Genomic DNA, 20,015 nt, shown 5'->3' with positions numbered 1-20,015 from the left:
CTTAGTACAGATTAATATTGGCAAGACACAGCCTCTTTTTTTTCATAGTCTCCCCTTATCGATCCTCTATCTCTATCGAAAACAAAAAATTTTACTTTTTTTGATCAAAACCAAACTTCCTCACTTCACTCCTCCAGACATTGCGTTACAACGTGGACGTCATGACGTTTACAACCGTATTACCGTAGCACTAAGCAAACGTAAACGATTACTACAACGTTTCGAATCTTTCGGTCCGGACGACGATTCAGCGACGTATTCCGACACTTTTTCATCGACCCTCTCCTCACCGACTTCTACACTTTCGTCTTCATCAATCTCGCCGACGCTTACGATCACACCGACAATCCCACCGACGATACCGAACGGACACTACAACGATACCTTCAAATACACGGCACAAGCGACAGCTGATACAACCGATAATTTACTTCTAACAACTCTTCCTCAGATTCCAAACGGACAAACAACGAACCACGATAAAAACGATAATTTCTTTACGCTAAACGGTCAAGCAGACTTCGATAATTCCGATAAATCTTTAACAGTCAATGGTATCGATACAGAGAATTATGTTTTAGATACAAGTACAACTTTGCATCCGCTGAATTATACTGATTTTACACCGATTGAGAATAACGGAGAATCGATAAATGCAATCGATGAATCGAATGATTCGATTGAGACGAACGGTGTAATAAATGCTTATGACTTATCTATTGAATCGATAACAACGAACGATATTTCGGCAGATTTGATAATAACGAATGATACAACCAATGAATCGATAAAACCGATTGATAAATCTATTGAATCGAGTAAAACGAACGATATATCGAGTGCATCGAATGAGACTTTAGATAATGATGATGAAACTTTTGAGGTAATCGAAATGAACGAATCGAGAAATAGTCGAGGTAAAAAAGACTCGATTAAGTATACTGATACAGGACTTAAACCGACGAACAAATTGAACAATCTTCGGCAGAAATTTAGTTCAACGTTGGTCCAAGAAAACGCCATAAAGGAGGGCGTGAAATCGATAAAACCTGTTAAAACGAGAAAACTAAGCGAAGAAAGATCGACGTCGAAACGAGTCGATAAATCAGAAGTTAAATCGGTTTTAAGAAAACGAAAGAACAGTGTTATAGAAAAGGTTGAAGATACGTTGGAACAGGACGCTAGTGCTACGGTAGTGAATTTGGTTACGTCAGTGACTTCTGATACGACTGAAAGTGCTACAGAGTCTGAAAATCTGCCTCAGCCTTCGACGAAAATATCTGCCAGTAATACCAGTACTGATAACCTTTCTACTGAAACTGAATGTAAAGACATTACAAAGAAATCGAAAAAGGTAAAAAGTGCCGTGGTAGGAGAAGAGTCGGGCGACGTCAAAAAGAAGAAGAAAAAAGCGAAGAAAGCGAAGAGTGACGAGATTGATAAAGTAAAGAAAACGAAACCGAGCAAAAATTCTTCCAAAACCGCCATTGTGGATAATAAGGAATCTCTTGACGTTCTGGTTCAAGACCCTGTAATAGAAACTGTAAAGACTGACTCCGAAACACGTCAAATAGTTTGTGAACCGGTTGATGAAGTTAACGATACGGCGAGTGAGATTCTTGAGGTGCCAGTGATCCCAGAGGAAAATGTCAACATTGTTAAAGAAAGGATCGAGCCAGAGAAAGAGCTGGAATCGTTCAAAAGTAACATTTTAGATTCTGAACAATCGAATATGCAAAGGAAAGATTTGAACACTTTGAAATTAAAGAATGCGAAGGTTGGTCACGCTACGGATGACGTAACTGGTGATAAGACGCTTCGCGTTAAGAAAAATGTTGCTCCAGCTGGACCTAAGACAGTTAAAAAGGACATTACAACTGCTGGTTTTCCAATCCAGTTGAAGAAAACTCAAGTTGCAGAGACGTTGAACAAGAAGAATTCTACTTCCGATGTATTTCCTGTGCAACTGAAGAAAACACACGCCAAAGACGGTTCCGGAGACAGAAAGGGGAGTACACCGTTGAATCCAACACAGACCGCTGACAACACATCTAAAAAGAACGTCAACTCGCCACAGACTACTTTTCCTGTACAGCTGAAAACGCCGGATCCAGATGTCCTGCCGAAAAAGGTGAGCAGTACACCGACCAGTGACACTTTTCCTGTTCAGCTGAAATCAACGCCAGACCAAGATGCAATTACCAAAACAAAGACCTCGGTACATGAAAATGACCATCCAAAAACCGTTCAACTCAAACCGACAAAGATTGAAGAACCACAAACGAAAAAGAACACTTCAACCGAAGCTTTCCCAATCCAACTCAAATCGACTCCAGCAGAACCAGGAACGTCCACCAAAAAGAGCAGTTCATCCGACGCCTTCCCTGTTCAACTTAAACGTACACAACCAACTAATTCTCAAGAGAAGAGGAACAAAGATTCGTCAGAAACAGCTTTTCCAGTTCAACTTAAATCAACCTCGAACCAAGGAAAAGCAACACAAAAGAGCCCCTCAAAACCGGTTCCTGTTCAACTTAAACACGTCGAGGAAGAAACCAAACCTTCGGAAAACCAGCAACAGAAAACTAATTCGCCGTCACTCAAACTCAAGCACGTTGAGGGAAAAGCCAAACCTCCAGAAAACCTGAAAACGACGAAATCACCATCCGTTCAACTTAAACACGTTGAGGGAGATGTGAAACCTTCAGAAATCCAGAAAACGAAATCACCTTCCCTCCAACTCAAACACGTTGAGGAAGAAGCCAGACCTCCAGAAAACCAGAAAGCGAAATCACCGTCCATCCAACTCAAACACATCAAGGAAGAAGCCAAACCTTCAGAAAACCAGAAATCGAAATCACCATCTGTCCAACTTAAACACGTAGAGGAAAAAGCGAAACCTTCAGAAAACCAGAAATCGAAATTACCGTCTGTCCAACTCAAACACGCAGAGGAAAAAGCGAAACCTTCAGAAAACCAGAAATCGAAATCACCGCCTGTCCAACTCAAACACGCAGAGGAAAAAGCCAAACCTTCAGAAAACCAGAAATCGAAATCATCGTCTGTCCAACTGAGAACGAAACGTAAAAGTGTTGAAGAGAACGACTCTACACCAAATAAATCACACGACTCAAAGCCCAATGACACAAATGCATTATCAAGACAGATTAAGAAGCTCAAAAGCAGTTTACCGGAACTTAAGACCAAAACAAAAGTAGCATCATCCTCCAAAACCAAAAACCGTTTATCAAAAGACTATAGTATTGATAAAATACGTAAATACAATGAACGTGTTCAAAAGTATAACCAAAAAGTTGAGAAAGAAAATATTTCGAAGTCTTCGTCGACAACAGCATTGGTTGATTCAGATGTCCAACCGGTTGAGCCGATTATTGATCAAACTAACCATCCATTAATTGACGGTGTTGATCTAAATTTAAACGTATCAATTAACCAATCAAATACGAACAGTGGTACTGTGTCCGATTCACAACATGTGGCCAATTCGCAATCAATGATTGATAATATCTCAACTACTACGTTCAAAGATACCGATTCAAATGAGATTAATTTGGATGTCGATATTGAAGTCAGTTTAGAAAATTCCAGGACTCTGACAAATTTTACTTCAAATGATTCAAGAATTTCATCAAACGATAGACATCAAACTCTGACAAATGCAACACAACAACAGGAGGATTCAACCAGCCAGAAGCACCAAGAACACACTACTCAACAACAACAGGACCACCAACAAATCAATGGACATACACCTACAACACAGCAACAACCATCTACAACAATGAGTCCATCAGACCTACAACACCAACAACAGCAGCAAGATATGGAAGACACGAAAATGGTCAATCAAATGATCAACAATATCGCGCAACGTCGTGCACAACGTATGGTTCGCTCCAAAGCAAGCATCTCACACGACGTCAAAGAAGTCGCCACATCTCCTTTGGTAACGCCGCAACACTCGATCGATCAACGACAACAACCCAAGAAGACAAACGAATCTTTCGCTAAAAAGCTGAAACAGAAAGTCGGCAATCGTTTCACTCGACAAAGTATCGATAAAAGTTTCGATCGAGCACCTAGCATCGATATCAACAACAATAACGTTCGCATTCAGCAACAACCGGGTTGTAGCAGGGCTCACAGCAGTCGTTCCCAATATGATTCCGGTATCGAGCAGACACCATCCGACCTTGTCATCAGCCAAGACGCTTTGAACTATAATAAAGAAGACGACACTCCGAACACGCCTGGAATCTATAAATACTCAGAGGATTTCCCGAACGTCAAGTTACGTGATAAGAGTGTCAAGCGTCGCACGGACCACCGCAAAAGCCGGGAAGTATCTTTCCACGAGAACAAAGCTAAAAGGTTGAGTAAGGAATACAGAGACTCTGGCGATTATTCTGATAAAGAATCTAAGCGAAAAAGTGGAAGTCATTTACGGTATAAACGCTCATCTTCGAAAGTGAAAATCGCCCGCGAGAGGAGCGTCGATAGGGACAAACATGATCGGACTTTCTCAAGAGAACCTTCTATGGATGCCAATTCGTCAAAAAGGAGTTCGTTACGAAGACAGAAGTCATATCGGGATGAGGACGGGGAAACGCCTACGACGAAACGTAGATCTTTATCCCGAGACAAATCGTTTTCGCGACAGAAATCCTTTTCGAGAGAAGATGGTACAAGAAGTCCTCTTAAGAAACGGAAAAGTTTCGACCGACATAAATCGATGGAACGGCAGAAAAGTTTCGATCGGAAACACCACGACCCGTATGCGGAACAACCGAAAAAATTCAAATCACATAAATCGAAATTTATAGACGAACTCGGGTCAGCTAAAAAGAAAGCATTAATTCAAATGTTAAAAGACAATAAATTAAATCTTACTAAGGAACTTAACAGAAAGAGTATAGATTTAAAAGAATTTGAGAAAGTTAAAAAATCAATTGCAAGAGTTATAAAGGGACCTGTCAAACGTCAAAACTCTAAAGACGAATTTAATGCGTTTAATATACGGGATAAGTTTAATAAAGAAATAGAACAACAGCAAAAGACAGCTGCTATCACAAAGAAACAACTTAAGAAAAATACGCCCCCTCAAACACAAACCAATGATAAACTTAAGACTGTCAGTGAAGGGAAAGAACCAGAAAGAATTAACAAAACTCACACACATAGTCGAGATACCACGGATTCTAAACCCGCCCAAACGCCAAATACTGAAACGGGCGTTAAACCAAAAGTTGTTTTTGCACTTGATGATGATAAACCCGATTATTTTGCGAAACGGAAAAATCGGAGAATTAAAAAAACCGATTCGGATGAAGACTCTGATGAGGAGATTACGAAAGAGAAAGTCTCGATTGCCCAACAAATTGACTTGTTTAATCTACAGAAAGAAAAAGAGAAATCTAAGTTCGATGGCGCTGTTAACCCGGAGGGAAGCGGGAATAGAAATTTGTATAAGCAAGACAAAGACGATAAACCACAAGTGGTCTCGCAGGCAAAAGTGTCTGAACCGTTATCGAAGAAAACTGAACTTAAACAGGCTTCTAAAAATGAAAAGTCTGTACCTACTGCTGTTTCTAAGGATGTTAAAGGGGATACATCACGGAAGCTTAGCAGCGAACGGCAGCGTAAGGTTTCACCTGTCAAGAGAGATTCGCCACGGTCCAAATCTGCAGAACCATTAAGCAATAGAGCTGCAATGTTCGGACCGAGGAAAGTCTTTAAACAGGTCAAACCGCCCTCCGTCGATAAAGAGGAAACTGACGCCCAGGGCGCTGATGGGGGCGTTGAAAAGAAGTCCGGCTGGAAAACGATTGCCAATCTACGGAACACTTTGAAAAAGGTCGAACGACGTCCTTCGCAAGATGATCCGGAAAAGGAACGGGAGAAAGTGTTACCGTCCGGTACGTTTTTGTTACCAGACCCGGAAACGTTACCAACACGGAAGGTTAGCAAAACTGGGGGTCTAGCCGCACTTCTTGAACGAGACGCTAGCAGTCGAGATAATTTGAAATTTGAAGATAAACCGAAAAAAGCTGGACACGAAGAAAAGGAAGATGTTAGAGGGATTTCAGCAGCATCACTCAAAAATGGTAATTGTTTTACTATTTTTCTCTGTTTCTTATATCTTTGTTTATGTTTGCTTTTAATCTTTTTTCAAAGAGTTTTTTCAAAGATTTTTTATCAGGGTTTGTTTCAACTTGTCACAGACAGATCATAGTAGCTCAGTTTAAGAGATTAGAAAAAACTCTTCAGTCAAGATAATCAAAATGAAGAATCAAAAATTTGCCTAATAGTTTTATAAGGATATGTGATTGAAAATATTGGAAGCTATCCGAAACTTTAAGAAGAAATCGCTGTTACAAACTTTTCCTTGGTAGATAGACCTTTTCGTAAATTACGTCACGAGCAGTGCTTACCTGGTTGTGGAATTTTGCTATGGTGATTATTTCCCCAGAGAAGTTCATAAAATGTTTACTCTATTCGTAAAAGTAACACTTTAAGACTCAAGGGCTTTAATCACCTTGGTAATGGTTTCAAAACGAGGCAGGAGTTGCACTTCTAGTCTTTGGACCTTTTTATGATATTCTGTCATTCATCTTCATCAAAAAATAAATGTTCTTTTGACTTATGACTTTTTCATTCTTTTTTTTTCAGCCTTGTTAAATATGAATGTTCTTTTGACTTATGACTTTTTCATTGTTTTTTCAGCCTTTTTAAAAATCAATGTATTTTTTACTTATGACCTTTTTATTGTTTTTTCCAGCCTTGTTAAAAATGAATGTTCTTTTGACTTATGACCTTTTCATTCTTTTGTTTTAGCCTTGTTGAAGATGAATGGTATTTTGACCAATGAACAAATCAACAGTGTTTGGGCTGGTGAAAAACCAACAGGAAGTCTGTCAAAGAACAGTAAGAAAATTTATTGTTTCTGAATTTCTTGACTCTTTTATTACTATACACGCCTTTTTTATAAGAACCAGTATATTTTGGCTCATGCCTGGCTGATCTTAATTTTTTGTAATTTTCAAGCTTAAATGTTCATTTGATGTTCCTAAAAAGGGTTTAAAATCTGTTAAAATCAGTCTTTATTGTAATTTCTGAAATCTGAGGCTCAAATTGTTCTTAATCTGTTCTTATAGGCTTTGGCCAATTTTCTGCCTCGTGTTCTTATGAAATTATTCTTACAAAAAAAAGCTCTACGAAACAGTAACTTGATTGTTTTTCAGACATTCTTCTATAAGAGCTTCTTCCAAGATTCTCTTGGTAAAACCTATTTAAAATGAAGATTGTCATTTATTTTGTTAGAAATTTCTGCTATTGAAAAACAACACCTAACGTCACCTATGTGAGCGTTTTCGATTCTTACAGATGTTGAGATTTACCTAAAAACTAGCCATACACTTTTTTTTTAAAGAACATCCAAAATTTTTTGAAGAAATAGGATGTTTTTGAGTCCACAAAGCCTTAAAATGTTCTTAACTTGTTTTTAACATTTTAACCAGTGAAGCCTTATGTTCTTATATAGTTTTTTCTTATAAAAAAACGTGTAAGTAGCAATCGACTGGTGTGTTTCTTGCTGGAGAACAAATCATAACTCGCCTATTTCTTATCGTTTTAGCGTCTGTGAAAGGAGCAGAGATCAAGAAGGAACGGCGAGTTGCACCAAAAGATGAAGAGACCGAACTCGACGTTGTCGCGTTGAACAAGAATATTAAGGAGGATTCAGATGCCATGTTTTATCTTTGCATCAATAACCAACCTAGGTTGGAGAAGAAGATCAAGAAGACGATTATTGATTCTGTGAGGACTTCAAAGAAGATGAAACATCTATCGTTAGCTATGATTGGTCTTATTGATTTCGAAGTCAAGGTGCGTTTGATTGTATATTTGTCTGGTCTTTTTATTTATCTCATAGCTGATCATCCATTCTGCTCTGCAATATAGGGATATGACGAACGTGATCATCTGGCCTAATTGTTAAGCCAAAACAATCAAAACCGCGTTGCTTTTTGCTTGAAAACGAAAGTGAAACGTCCTGGGTTCTAATGTTTATTTATTGTTTATGTATATGTCTGACGTTTGATTTGTCCATTGTTTTGCTTTAGCCAATCATCGTGCTCAAAATATCCCTTTTCCAGGGGTATATCGACTCAGGCACAATACTCTATTTTTGGAGATGGGGATAAAAATGAGTAGTTATGGGTGCCACCAAACTATGAGACAGGGGTATTTTAATACTTATATCTATCTTTCGATGCAAATATTTTTTAAACATTCCTACAATATGGAAACCATGTCTGATGATTATAGAGTAATTCGCTTGAGAGTGGTTTCTACATGATAGCCAAACAGAGTGTACACTTAAATACAGCGATAGACTCTAGTACCAGTACCAACCAAGAAATGCATGAAAAATATTTCTTTCCAGTTTCATAAAGGTTAAAGAAACGGTGTATTTCTTCTCGATCATGGCGTTCTAAAGTTCTCAATACTTTAAGTTTCTTGCTTAAGCATTCATTAGTTGATTAGAAATAATTAAATCTTTCCATTTTCGATATTTTAGGAATTGGCAGAAGCGATTCGAATCAACACTAAATTGGAGACCATTAATCTGGAATCGAATGTCATCACACAACACGGTCTTGCTGTAAGTGTGTTGTATTTGTTCTTGTTGTGTACGGCTTTCTCAGCTGGCACGCAACGTTTTTTCAACGTTCAGTTAACGTTGTGAACATTAGATAAATGTTAAAACTACATTGTGTGCCAGTTGGGTCATATATTACAGTTCTATTATTCTAAATGAAACCGTCGGGTAATTTGATCAATCTTTGCAATTTTTTTCAGGGCTAAGCTATCTGCACTTATCTTATCGAACATATTAGAGTTGTTAGTAAATTGGTACCGTAAGTTGGTCTAATGTCGACATCCCTCTTCTAATTTCGACACCCTTTTTAGAGATAGGAATAGTAAGAAGGTTGGGATTACTGATAGACAAAATATTTTTCCTCCCTGATCGCTAAGCAAAAAAGATTATATTATTCTCTATAAAAGATGTCAAAATTAAAAGAGAGATGTAGACCAACTTACGGTACCCTGTCTGTGCATCGAATTTAGTATTGTACGGCTACTAGGGTGTCAACGGTTAAATTTGCCGGGATCAAGAAACTCATTTAAACAAAATAAAGATGAAATTATGTATTTTGAAATTCTAATCACAGATTTATAATAAAGCCCAAAGGTCTAAATGTCATACTTTGGTTGAAAAGCGTGCCGTGTTTCAATAGGAAATCCTGCCGAGGTCACGTGACATTACAATAGAATTTCAGCGCTTGACCAATCAAAAGCTTCGTGGGTTTTTGAAAATAATAACAACAATATTTTTTTTGCAATATTCATTTTTTTTTACTTGAAAAACTTAAAGCACGACATCTAGCCCGTCTTGCTTTATAAATCCGGGATCTTAGTACGACATAACTTAGATTGATGTTGGCATCCATTATTGCATGTTATCAAAACTTTAAGATTATGTAGAATAGCATTCCACAAATACCTATAATATATTATAGCCCTCATGCTAATTTCTCATAATGAAGCTAATTTTCTCTGTGGAGAGAATCAGGCACTTTATTTATAAGACTTTTTGTGATTATAAGAACAGACAAATAGATACGATATTTTTCAACGATTTTTAAAGGGTCCCCCCTCCCCCCTTCACCTTTCAAATCACACAAAAGAATTTCCTAATCACGTTATCACGAGTTACCTTTCTATCACGATCACGTTTATCTTATTGGTTCCTCCGATCGCGAAATCACACACTTTAAAATCTTAAATCGCAAAATCACGAACTTGAAAAAACGCCAATCACACCATCACGAAAACCGCTGGGAGCAGCTTTAAAAAATCTTTACCAATTCCGACATATAACGATCCTGGAGATTAACATTCTTATAAAAACGAACGTTCCTAGCTGTGTAACTTTGCCTCTAATTTTATGAAATTCCAAATTAAAATGTGAGCAAGCTGTGCCTTCGTAATTCGTTCTCCGTTCCAAATTCAAGAAAAAACGATTAAATTTTTAACGTCTGTGGTAAATAGCGTGACTGTGGAAGCACACTGTGTAGATGTGAAATTCAAGAAAAAATTTCTAGAAGGATTAGTTGTAATCTTTGGATGTTAAAACTGCACTGACCGTATTACTTTGAATTAACCTCCCCTTTCTTTTAAACCCCCCTTCAAATAAACGCCCCCACTCGAATAAACTCCCCCTCGAATAAACGCCCCCCCCCCCCCCTCGAATAAACGTTTTTCCTAAAAAAATAAATAAATAAATAAACGACCGGGTCGTTTGAAGTAATACGGTACTTAAAGAATGTGTACGTGCTTGCTTATGTCTTCATTTTAACTTCTTCTTTTCCAACTTATAGCCGTTGATGAAAGAAATTGCCCGCCATCCAAATATCCGAGAAGTCAAAATTGCTAACCAGGTAACACAATACTTTTCATTTATCGAAATTCAGATAATTTTTATACCAGGTACTACATACAGCTGGCCGTCCCTTTTCGACGTTCTACCATTCGATGTGCTCCCTTAGACTACGACCATGTTTAGACGTTACGGTTTCGTATCGCCCGGTGTGGTATTTGTTACGGATACTCATTTCGGAACTTTTCGGAGCAAGAAAACGGAGCAGTTTCGTTCCGATGAAAATAGTGGAGTGAAACCGTTTCGATCTGTTTTGCTTTGTAACGTCTTCTTTTTTGACAATTCCAATTTCGACGTTCACATTTGTCTCGGAACCGTTTCGGAACGGAACGAAACTGGACCGTAGTCTAAGTTCACATGCTAGGTTTCCGTTTCGCTCCGAAACGAAATGAAGCCATTTTATTGATTAAATTCAATTTTTACGTCACTTCTAACCAATAGAATGGCTTCATTCGGGACCGTTACGTGTAACCATGGTCTTATTCGATGAAAATCCGATTCCCCTTGAGAATCGAATTAGAGAGCGTCGACTGTATCTAAATATATTTTGCATTTAACTTCGTTTTCTTTTTTCTTTTTTCAATCGCTTCTTCAGTGGGAATAGAGACGGGGAGATCTTCCTTGTTTACAAATTTTGCTCTATATATTATTTATAGAAACCAGGTCTTTCTTCATTTCACTTAAATTACGCAGCCTGGTTTCCATTCATTTGAAATTGGGTGTTATTATGACATATAAAAACCATGACTTTCATAATATAACCTGGTTTCCATTCTAGAAACAACCTTTCGGTGGCAATGGTGAAGAATGTATGGCAACAGCCATCGATCAAAACGAAAACATTTTGAAGTTCGGATACTCGTTCAAAGCACCGGGACCAAGAAATAAAGCTGATCGAGCTATCATCAGACACAATGAAGCTTGTGAGTATATACCCAGCTGGCACACAACGTTGTCTCAACGTTCATCTAACGTTATATGGACGTTGTGAACATTAGATAAACTTCGAAACAACGTTAAGTGTGCCAACTTGGTTACAACAAATGCAACCTCGTTTCGACATTCATCTCACGTCCATAAGATCCATTTAACGTTAGATGATGAACTTTGAAGCAACCTTTCAAGATTCAAAGTGAATCGAACACGATCGAACATCAGCCTCATGAAAAAACCATTGCTTTACTTGTTGACTTAGCTTTAGTTCCGGACACTTAGACTAGTGTTTGATATTAAAGGAAATCATTTAACTTTTTTTAAACAAAAGAAAGGACAAAGTTTTTTTCCTTTTGTGCCGTTCGAGCTCAGATGTTCAGAAATTATATTTATGCTTTATCGGCATAGAGACGCACCTTGGGTCATTTAGTCAACTTCTTTTGTTGTCCCTTTTTTTTAAAGTTTTCTTTTCTGGTCTTGACTTTAATTGTTTTATTTTTACAGTACGTCAAAAACGTAGACAAGGGGAAGACGTATACGACTTGAAAGCCGTATGCAAAATTCGCGACCCATGGCCTCAACCTTGGATCAAAGTAAAAAATAGACGTGGTCTTGGAGGACTTATTGAGTCTAAGGTTAGTTTTTGATCGTCATCTGGTTTGTAAACCATGCTGCACTGTCTACAGTGTCGTCATTGATATGAACCTTACATTTTTTTCTTTTAGCAGGGCTTTTTCTAAGCACTTTTTTATGTCTGTATACCTGCCAAAATACTCAATACTTTTTGAAAATTCAATCCAAAATAGACGAGAACTTTTCTAGCAAAATTAACTAACTAATTAATTAATTAATATTATCTACATATTCAAAAATCTTCCGGGGGCTTCGCCCTCTGAACACCCACCGGATCCAAAGAAGCTTAATTAATTGTCAGCTTTACTGAGCAAAATTCCCTTTCAGGCATATTAGAAATTCAATCTAAGTTTACAAAAACGGCCCTAAAGCCAAAGTGCTTCGAAACTTAAAGGTCTAAAACGGATTGATATAGATCAGAATCGATATTTTTATCGATATTTTACGTGGATAGCGAATTTATAATCTAGGACTTTTTAGACAGTCTTTAGATTTTTTTTACGGTGTTTACTCGGATCTGGCTTGACACGAACTAAAACATTCCACCAGAATTACACCGGGAACCCTCGTTCACAACATCTCACTTTCGGGATACAATTGCGAGTTTATGTATGTGCGCCGTAGTGCAGTGGTAGAGCATCCGGTTGCGGTTCACAAGGTTGTGGGTTCAATTCTCAGCCGGGTCATACCAAAAATTCCTAAAATGATACTTGATGCCTCTCTGCTTGATGTTTAGCAATTAAGTGGTGCTCTCCCCCACCTTCGGGTAGTTAGCTATCGAAAGAGGAGCCTTCGGGTCGACCTCGCAGACTTACTTACTATGTGTGCTTTACATAACATAAATATGTTTTTTTTTTTTGCTGTTTTTTTTTAGGCTGAGCAGATGGGAAGCAAAATCGATTTAGAAAATGACACTAGAAGAGAATCACGTGGTTCTGACTTAAGAAATGCTGTCGCAAAACCGCTCAACATTAACGACTTGTTAGCTCAAAGAAAAGCTAAGTTGAAAGGTATGATACTTTTAATTTCCATCTTTTTTGTGACCTTTTGTGACCTTGGTCCACTAAATCCTTGCGATGAAAAGGTTCTGTAGGTCTTTGAAATTTATTATATGGACCAATAAATCGGTTATTTTCGGATTCATTGATAAAAACACTAGACGGCCTATTGTGTCACGTAAAACGAAGTAGAGTTTTTAGGATTTGGAAATATTTTTTATCATTAAATCATAATTGATATATCCTAGCCAATCTTGAGCTCTCACTCTCATTTTAAGTCATTTCAAACCTAGAAAGTTTGTTGGATTTTCACATTACGTCATTTCTAACCAATCACATTTTCTCTTTAGGATCAAAAGTGGAAGAATTAGAAGCTGAAAGGGAACGAAAACAAAAAGAACTTTTCAAACAAATGAACGAACAAGACAAAGCTGAAAAAGATGGTAAGAAAATTTTCATCTACTCAATAATAGACCGGACATAGTAGGGGGGGGGGCTAATCTTTAGTATCCATTATTACGGTTGCTTCCTACGAATGATGCGACGCTCCTAAGGGTTTGTCCCCCTACTACATAGCTGCTTATATGCGAACTGTTATCTTATTCATTTAAGTTACTTTATAAATTTTGGTGATACAAACCAAACCAAACCCACTTTCATCATATACTTAACAGACATTCTCCAAAAAAATCCACTTCTCTTCCCTTCTACATTATTACTTCAGTTTAGTTCTTGTTGTAGACTAGAATTCATTTATGGTTGAAGTTTTGGTGACATAGACACTTTTATGACGCCATCCAGTCTATCATAAAGCCTATAGGTGTTTCCCAGGCTAGTTTAGTCGTAGAAAGCTTCCTAGAAATGTTATCTTATACACATTATCCACGCTCTAGAACACTCTATTGAAAAGGGACTAACATTTTTGCGTAGTAAAGTATAAGCCAGCCTTTTTTGATTTGGCTCCTTAGGGATTTTTAGAAGTCTATACTCTAAGGCTCCGGAAAAAGATAGTATTATTCAGTTTAGACTTGTATACACAAACGATCTACAAAATATACAACATACATATACAACCACGCCCAATATACGCCACATACACAACAAAAAGCGAAACCAGCAAAATACACTTTTAAAAGACGCTCTTTTTTTATGCCTTTTTCATGGAAATGCTCATTCAAAATGCACGAAAAATACCATGGACTGTCTTGAAATTGAGCTCTTCTCTCATACACTCGACTAATATCGAAATGTATACATACACAACACTAAAAGTCAAACCTACACCTATATCGAAGTTGCTTCGTGCAATTGGCATGTGCTTCCATACTAAGTAAGTAAGCTTGCGACCGCAGTCGAGGGAGGCCCGAAGGCTCCCTTTTCTATAGCTATCTACCCGAAGGTAGTGGAGAGCGCCACTCTTTTCCCTGGATTTCTCCACTTACCATTGATCCGTCTCTTTAGTTGCTAAGCATCAAGCAGAGAGGCATCAAGTACCATCTTGGGAATCTTTGGTATGACCTGACTGGGGATCGAACCCACAACCTTGTGCACCGTAGCTGGATGCCCTACCTTCATGCTACGGTCGCACAGACGCGCTTCCATACAAATGAAGACCCTAGAAACTCAAACTCGTCAAGTTTACTTACAAGACACTCAAACACCAATACACAAGACACATACAACAGATTTATAAGATATAAGCCGTACAATTTTTCCCCATGCTTCCTCTTTACTTATGCTTACATGAAGGCCCTGGAATTACATAACTCGAACGCGACACATTTACAAGACATACACATACACTATACTACTTGTATGCAAGCAGAGATGCTTCTGGCTTTCGTCTGAAGACTCAAATACCTGAAAATTCGTCTTTTGTTTAAAGGCTCAGATCCTAACAAGATCCTCGTACGATCAAACTCGAAATATTCGTTCACATACACGAAACACAGCCACAAAACACATACACATACAAATCCAAATAAACAATTTTATATGAATCCAACTTTTGCTTGAAGGCTCAGATCCTAACAAGAACGTAAGAACTCACTCCAAACTCAATACATTTACGAAACACAATCATCAAACACATACACACACAAATCCAAATAAACTATTTTATATGAATCCAACTTTTGTTTGAAGATTCAGATCCTAACAACAATGAAGATGCAGAAAGCAAGTCAACCAATGGAAGCGGGAATATTTTGGACTGTTTAGTGGGGAAATATCTTAAGGATGAAACCACGGACACTCCTCCAGTGGAAAATCAAAAGAAGGTTGAAGAGAAGAAGAAAACGAGTGGTGTGAAGATCGCATCTATTGAAGATGATAACACGTCACGCCGACGACGAAAGAAGAGCGAGGATGAAGAAGAAGGTTTGTGAAAATGTTTTACCACATCCTTTGCATTCAAAACATTAAGAAAATTTCCGTGAAAATTTCTTACCACACTCCTAGCATTAAGAGCGGGGATGAAGAAGAAGGTTTGTGAAAATGTTTTACCACATCCTTTGCACTCAAAACATTAAGAAAATTTCCGTGAAAATTTCTTACCGCACTCCTAGCATTAAGAGCGGTGATGAAGAAGAAGGTTTGTGAAAATGTTTTACCACATCCTTTGCACTCGAAACATTAAGAAAATATCCGTGAAAATTTCTTACCACACTCCTAGCATTAAGAGCGGGGATGAAGAATTAAAATACATTAAAATTAAAAGAATGCTCCTTAAAATATTTTGCCACGCTCTTTGTATTCAAAGCATTAAGAAAAGGTTTGTGAAAATGTTTTACCACATCCTTTGCACTCAAAACAAGGAGAATGAAAAAACTTTGTGCCTGTCTCTGAAAATGTTTTACTACATTATGGGCATTCAAAATTGCTTCTTTTTCATGTATGCCTAGATTTTTCCACTCTATATTTTTACCAAATCACTTGCACTTTGAATGTTTCCCGCATTTTTCTATTATTTGGTCCCTGTCCTTACATTGGAATTTGTGTTTTACTCTTTGCGATCACACAACGTGATTAATAACAGGCTATCCTGCCAATTATTACATTTACCAGTTCAATTTTGAAATGGTTTATCACACTATCAAGTGAACAATTTTGCACACTCGTTACACTCGAAGATGGTTTGCTAATCTCATGGAGTGAGGATGGCTAACCAGATAGTCTGGTCGTATTTAAGAGAAGCTTCCCACAGTTTTCCTCATTCTTCGCATTGAAATTTTTCATCATTCCATTCAAAATGGTTAACCATATACTGATTATCGTCATAATCACTTGGTAAATGGTTTACCGCACCCATTGCAATCAATATCAGTTCATTGGTAAAATGGTTTTCAACACTCATCACATTAATGACGATCTGATCTCTCTCGTTGAGTGAGAAACCACGCTGGTTACTTCAAAGAATAATTTTTTTGAAAATGGCTTATCACACTCATTTCATTCAAAATTAATTACCACTCATAACAAATGTTCATAATGGGTTATCACTCTCAGAGTGAGAAATCATCGCAGTCGCTTGGTAAATTATTTACCACACTCATTACATTCAAAATCATTCAAAGTCATTTTTTGTTAGTAGTTTCACACTTATTTAATTCAAGTTGGTTAACCATAAACCGATCACGGTCTTGTTCGCTTGGAAAAGGATTTACCACACTCATTGCATTCATAATGGTTTACCCTATTTGTCACGTTCGTGATGAGTAACTCTCATTTAGTGAGAAATGGTAGGCCACGCTGATCATCTCCATAAATGAGTTATTTTAGAAATTAGTTTAACACGGTCATTTCATTCAAAATTAAATCAATGGTAAAATGGTTTACCACACACATTTCATTAGAAATGGTTATCCACACCAATCATTGCAGTCGCTTGAAAAATGATTTATCACACTCAATTCCATTCAAAATGGTTAACCATATTCGTCACGCTCATGATGCATAACTCTCTCTTAATGAGAAATTGTTAGCCAAGCTGATCATCTCCATAAATGAGTTATTTTGGAAATTAGTTACCACAGTCATTTCATTCAAAATGTTTAACCATATGATTACCATATGATCATCGGCATAGTCGCTTGAAAAATAGTTTACCACACCCATTACATTTAAAATCAATTCAATGATAAAATGGTTTACCACACACATTTCATTAGAAATGGTTATCCACACCAATCATCTCAGTCGCTTGAAAAATGATTTACCACACCCATTACATTCAAAAGTAAGTCATTGGTAAAATTGTTTACCACACTCATTTCATTCACCAACATCGATCATATTCATAGTCGCTCCGGAAATGGTTTACCACACTCGTTACATTCATAACGGGTTCTTTAGCTCTCATTAAGTGAGAAATGGTTAACCACGCTGATCACTTCCAAGAAGAAATCAATGGGATATCGGTACCACCCTCATAACATTCAAAATGTCTAATCACGTCGATCATATTCATAGTCGCTTGGAAAATGGTTTACCACACTCATTGCATTTAAAATGGTTTACCTCGCCAATTACGTTCAAAATCAAGTCAAGGTTTACCATGCTCATTTCATCCAAAAAATTTCACCACACCCATTACATTCGAAATCAAGTCATTTGTAAAATGGTTTACAACATTCATTTTATTCAAAATTGTCAATCACAATAAACAGTCTCGTTCATACTAAGTCGCTTGGGAAATGGTTTACCACACCCATTTTATTCGAAATGGTTTACCACACCCATTACATTCAAATGGTTAACCGATCATCGTCATAGTCGCTTTGTTTACCACTCTCATTGCATTCATTATGGGTAATCTCTCTCGGATTGAAAAATGGTTAGCTATCACTTCCAAGAATAATTTATTTGGAAAATGGTTTCCAACACTTATTACATTCAAAAGCAAGTCATTTCATTCGATTTGGTCAACCATATACCTATCACATTCATAGCCATTTGGTAAATGGTTTACCACACCCATTACATTCAAAAGCAAGTCATTGGGTAAATGGTTTACTTCACTCATTTCATCAAAATCAAATCAATGGTAAAATGGCTTACCACACCCATTACATCCAAAATCAAATCAATGGTAAAATGGTTAACTTCACTCATCTCATTAGAAATAGTTAACCATATACCGATCATCGTCATAGCCGCTTGAAAAAAGTATACCACACACGTTACATTCATGATAGGTAACCTCTCTCGGATTGAAAAATGGTTAGCTATCACTTCCAAGAAAAAGTTATTTGGAAAATGGTGTACCACACTCATTGCACTTGAGATGGCTAGCCACGCAAAATACCGATTGTTTACTAAACTCATGAATGGAAAACTGTTGGACCACTTTGTTGCACGGGGAAGACAAGTTTCACTACAATCATTCCAGTGGAACACCTTCTTCCACTCATCACATTGGAAACGCACTCAAAAATGTTAACATGTTACAATGAAAACATATTCAATTTAAATCTTACGACAGGTATTGATTTCGGAGATTTTGAGGCTGAAGAAGAAGAAGACCAAGAAGATGAAGAAGATAAAGAGCCTGAAAAAGTCGAGGAGAAGAAACCTGCTCCAAAAACATCAGGAGTTAAGATCGCTTCCCTTGATAGTGATGATAACAAGATCGGTCGCCGTCGCCGGAAGAAAAGCGAAAGTGAGGATGAAGGGGGTTTGGATTTCGGCGAATTTGAAGAAAAAGAAGAACAACAAATAGAAGAAAAAGAAGACGAAAAAATCGAAGAGAAAGCCCCAATGAAACCAGCTGTAAAAATCGCTTCATTGGATAATGAAGATTCTTCAAAGATCGGTCGCCGTCGCCGGAAAAAAAGTGAAAGCGAGGATGAAGGGGGTTTGGATTTCGGTGAATTTGAAGAAAAGAAGGAAGAAAAAGAAAAAGAAGAAGAAGAGGAAGAGAAGGTCGAGGAGGTTAAAGAGGAAAAGAAAAGTATTAAGAAAGAAGAACCGAAGAAACCTGCCATCAAGATTGCGTCACTCCAAGAAGAGAAGACATGTAATTATGTGTAGTCATGCGTTTCTTTAATATTGCCTTAATATTGCCAAACATTGAGCATGCGCATGAAGTCTATAATCATTCCCATATCCTGAATTTGAAAATCGATTTCAACAACAAGGAATGGTTATTTAGCTCTAGTTTAAAAGGTCGACTTTATGCCCTTCTTTTTTTTTTTTTTCGACAGACAATCGAATGTCTAAATGCAATGCTATCTTCTGCTATTTGCTATCTTTATTCATTTCATCAACTTTCCGTTATCTTTCTGCTGTCTTTAAGATCGAACGGAAGTACGGCAGAAAGTTGACCGTCTAAACTAGAGCTCACTTGGACATATTATAGACAATAATACCTCATTACACATGGTTAATTTGTCACTTTATTAACGCAAATTGACCTAGGTCATGTTAATTATAACCGTCTAACAAAAATTGACCCATGGTTTTCAAAAAACACTGCCTTGTACGTTGATAAAGTGACTGTTGCACTTTTTTTACCCGCGTTAGATACTTAAGAAGTGTAATGATGTAATGAGGTAGACTGTCTCTGAGTCTATGTGTTTTCTTGACTGATCATCTAGTGAGCATTTAGTTTACTCTTTTTCAGCCATCTCTCGACGTCGCCGAAAGAAGAGCGAAGAGGAAGATGAAGGTGGTCTTGACTTTGGAGCTTTCGAAGAAAAAGAAGAAAAGAAAGTTGTAAAAGAAACCAAGGAAGAACCGAAAGTTGAACCTGAGGTGTGTTATATAAATTTGTGTTTGTCCCTTTAGGATCTGCGGTCCACGCCTGTTGTTTGTGACTGGCCCCGTAGATTCAAACTAGTGAATACATATAGAGGGTTTCCGAGGATGAAGTAAGGACTGGTATACCGATATTTGACGAAAAAATGGTACTCGTCCGAGCATTTATGACC

The 20,015-nt window shown here is 37.5% G+C and overlaps 1 protein-coding gene across 1 annotated transcript in view; it reads left to right on the top strand.

Annotated features, from left to right (window-relative positions):
* The window catches only part of LOC136800083 (microtubule-associated protein futsch-like), a 32,799-nt gene that overhangs the window by 3,737 nt on the left and 9,047 nt on the right, over positions 1-20,015 (top strand). Inside the window, exons 5-16 of the mRNA XM_067056694.1 lie at positions 138-6,125; positions 6,856-6,945; positions 7,655-7,905; positions 8,600-8,683; positions 10,464-10,523; positions 11,301-11,445; positions 11,960-12,090; positions 12,963-13,098; positions 13,437-13,529; positions 15,232-15,465; positions 18,569-19,102; positions 19,709-19,839. Of these exons, the coding sequence (XP_066912795.1) occupies positions 138-6,125; positions 6,856-6,945; positions 7,655-7,905; positions 8,600-8,683; positions 10,464-10,523; positions 11,301-11,445; positions 11,960-12,090; positions 12,963-13,098; positions 13,437-13,529; positions 15,232-15,465; positions 18,569-19,102; positions 19,709-19,839 (7,877 nt within the window). The remainder of the gene's footprint in view (positions 1-137; positions 6,126-6,855; positions 6,946-7,654; positions 7,906-8,599; positions 8,684-10,463; positions 10,524-11,300; positions 11,446-11,959; positions 12,091-12,962; positions 13,099-13,436; positions 13,530-15,231; positions 15,466-18,568; positions 19,103-19,708; positions 19,840-20,015) is intronic.

Source organism: Clytia hemisphaerica, unplaced genomic scaffold (assembly GCF_902728285.1).
Source record: "Clytia hemisphaerica strain Z4C2 unplaced genomic scaffold, Clytia hemisphaerica genome assembly, whole genome shotgun sequence".
NCBI lineage: Eukaryota > Metazoa > Cnidaria > Hydrozoa > Leptothecata > Clytiidae > Clytia > Clytia hemisphaerica.
Note: the sequence above shows the minus strand (reverse complement) of the source record. Positions and strands in the feature narration are given on the sequence as shown.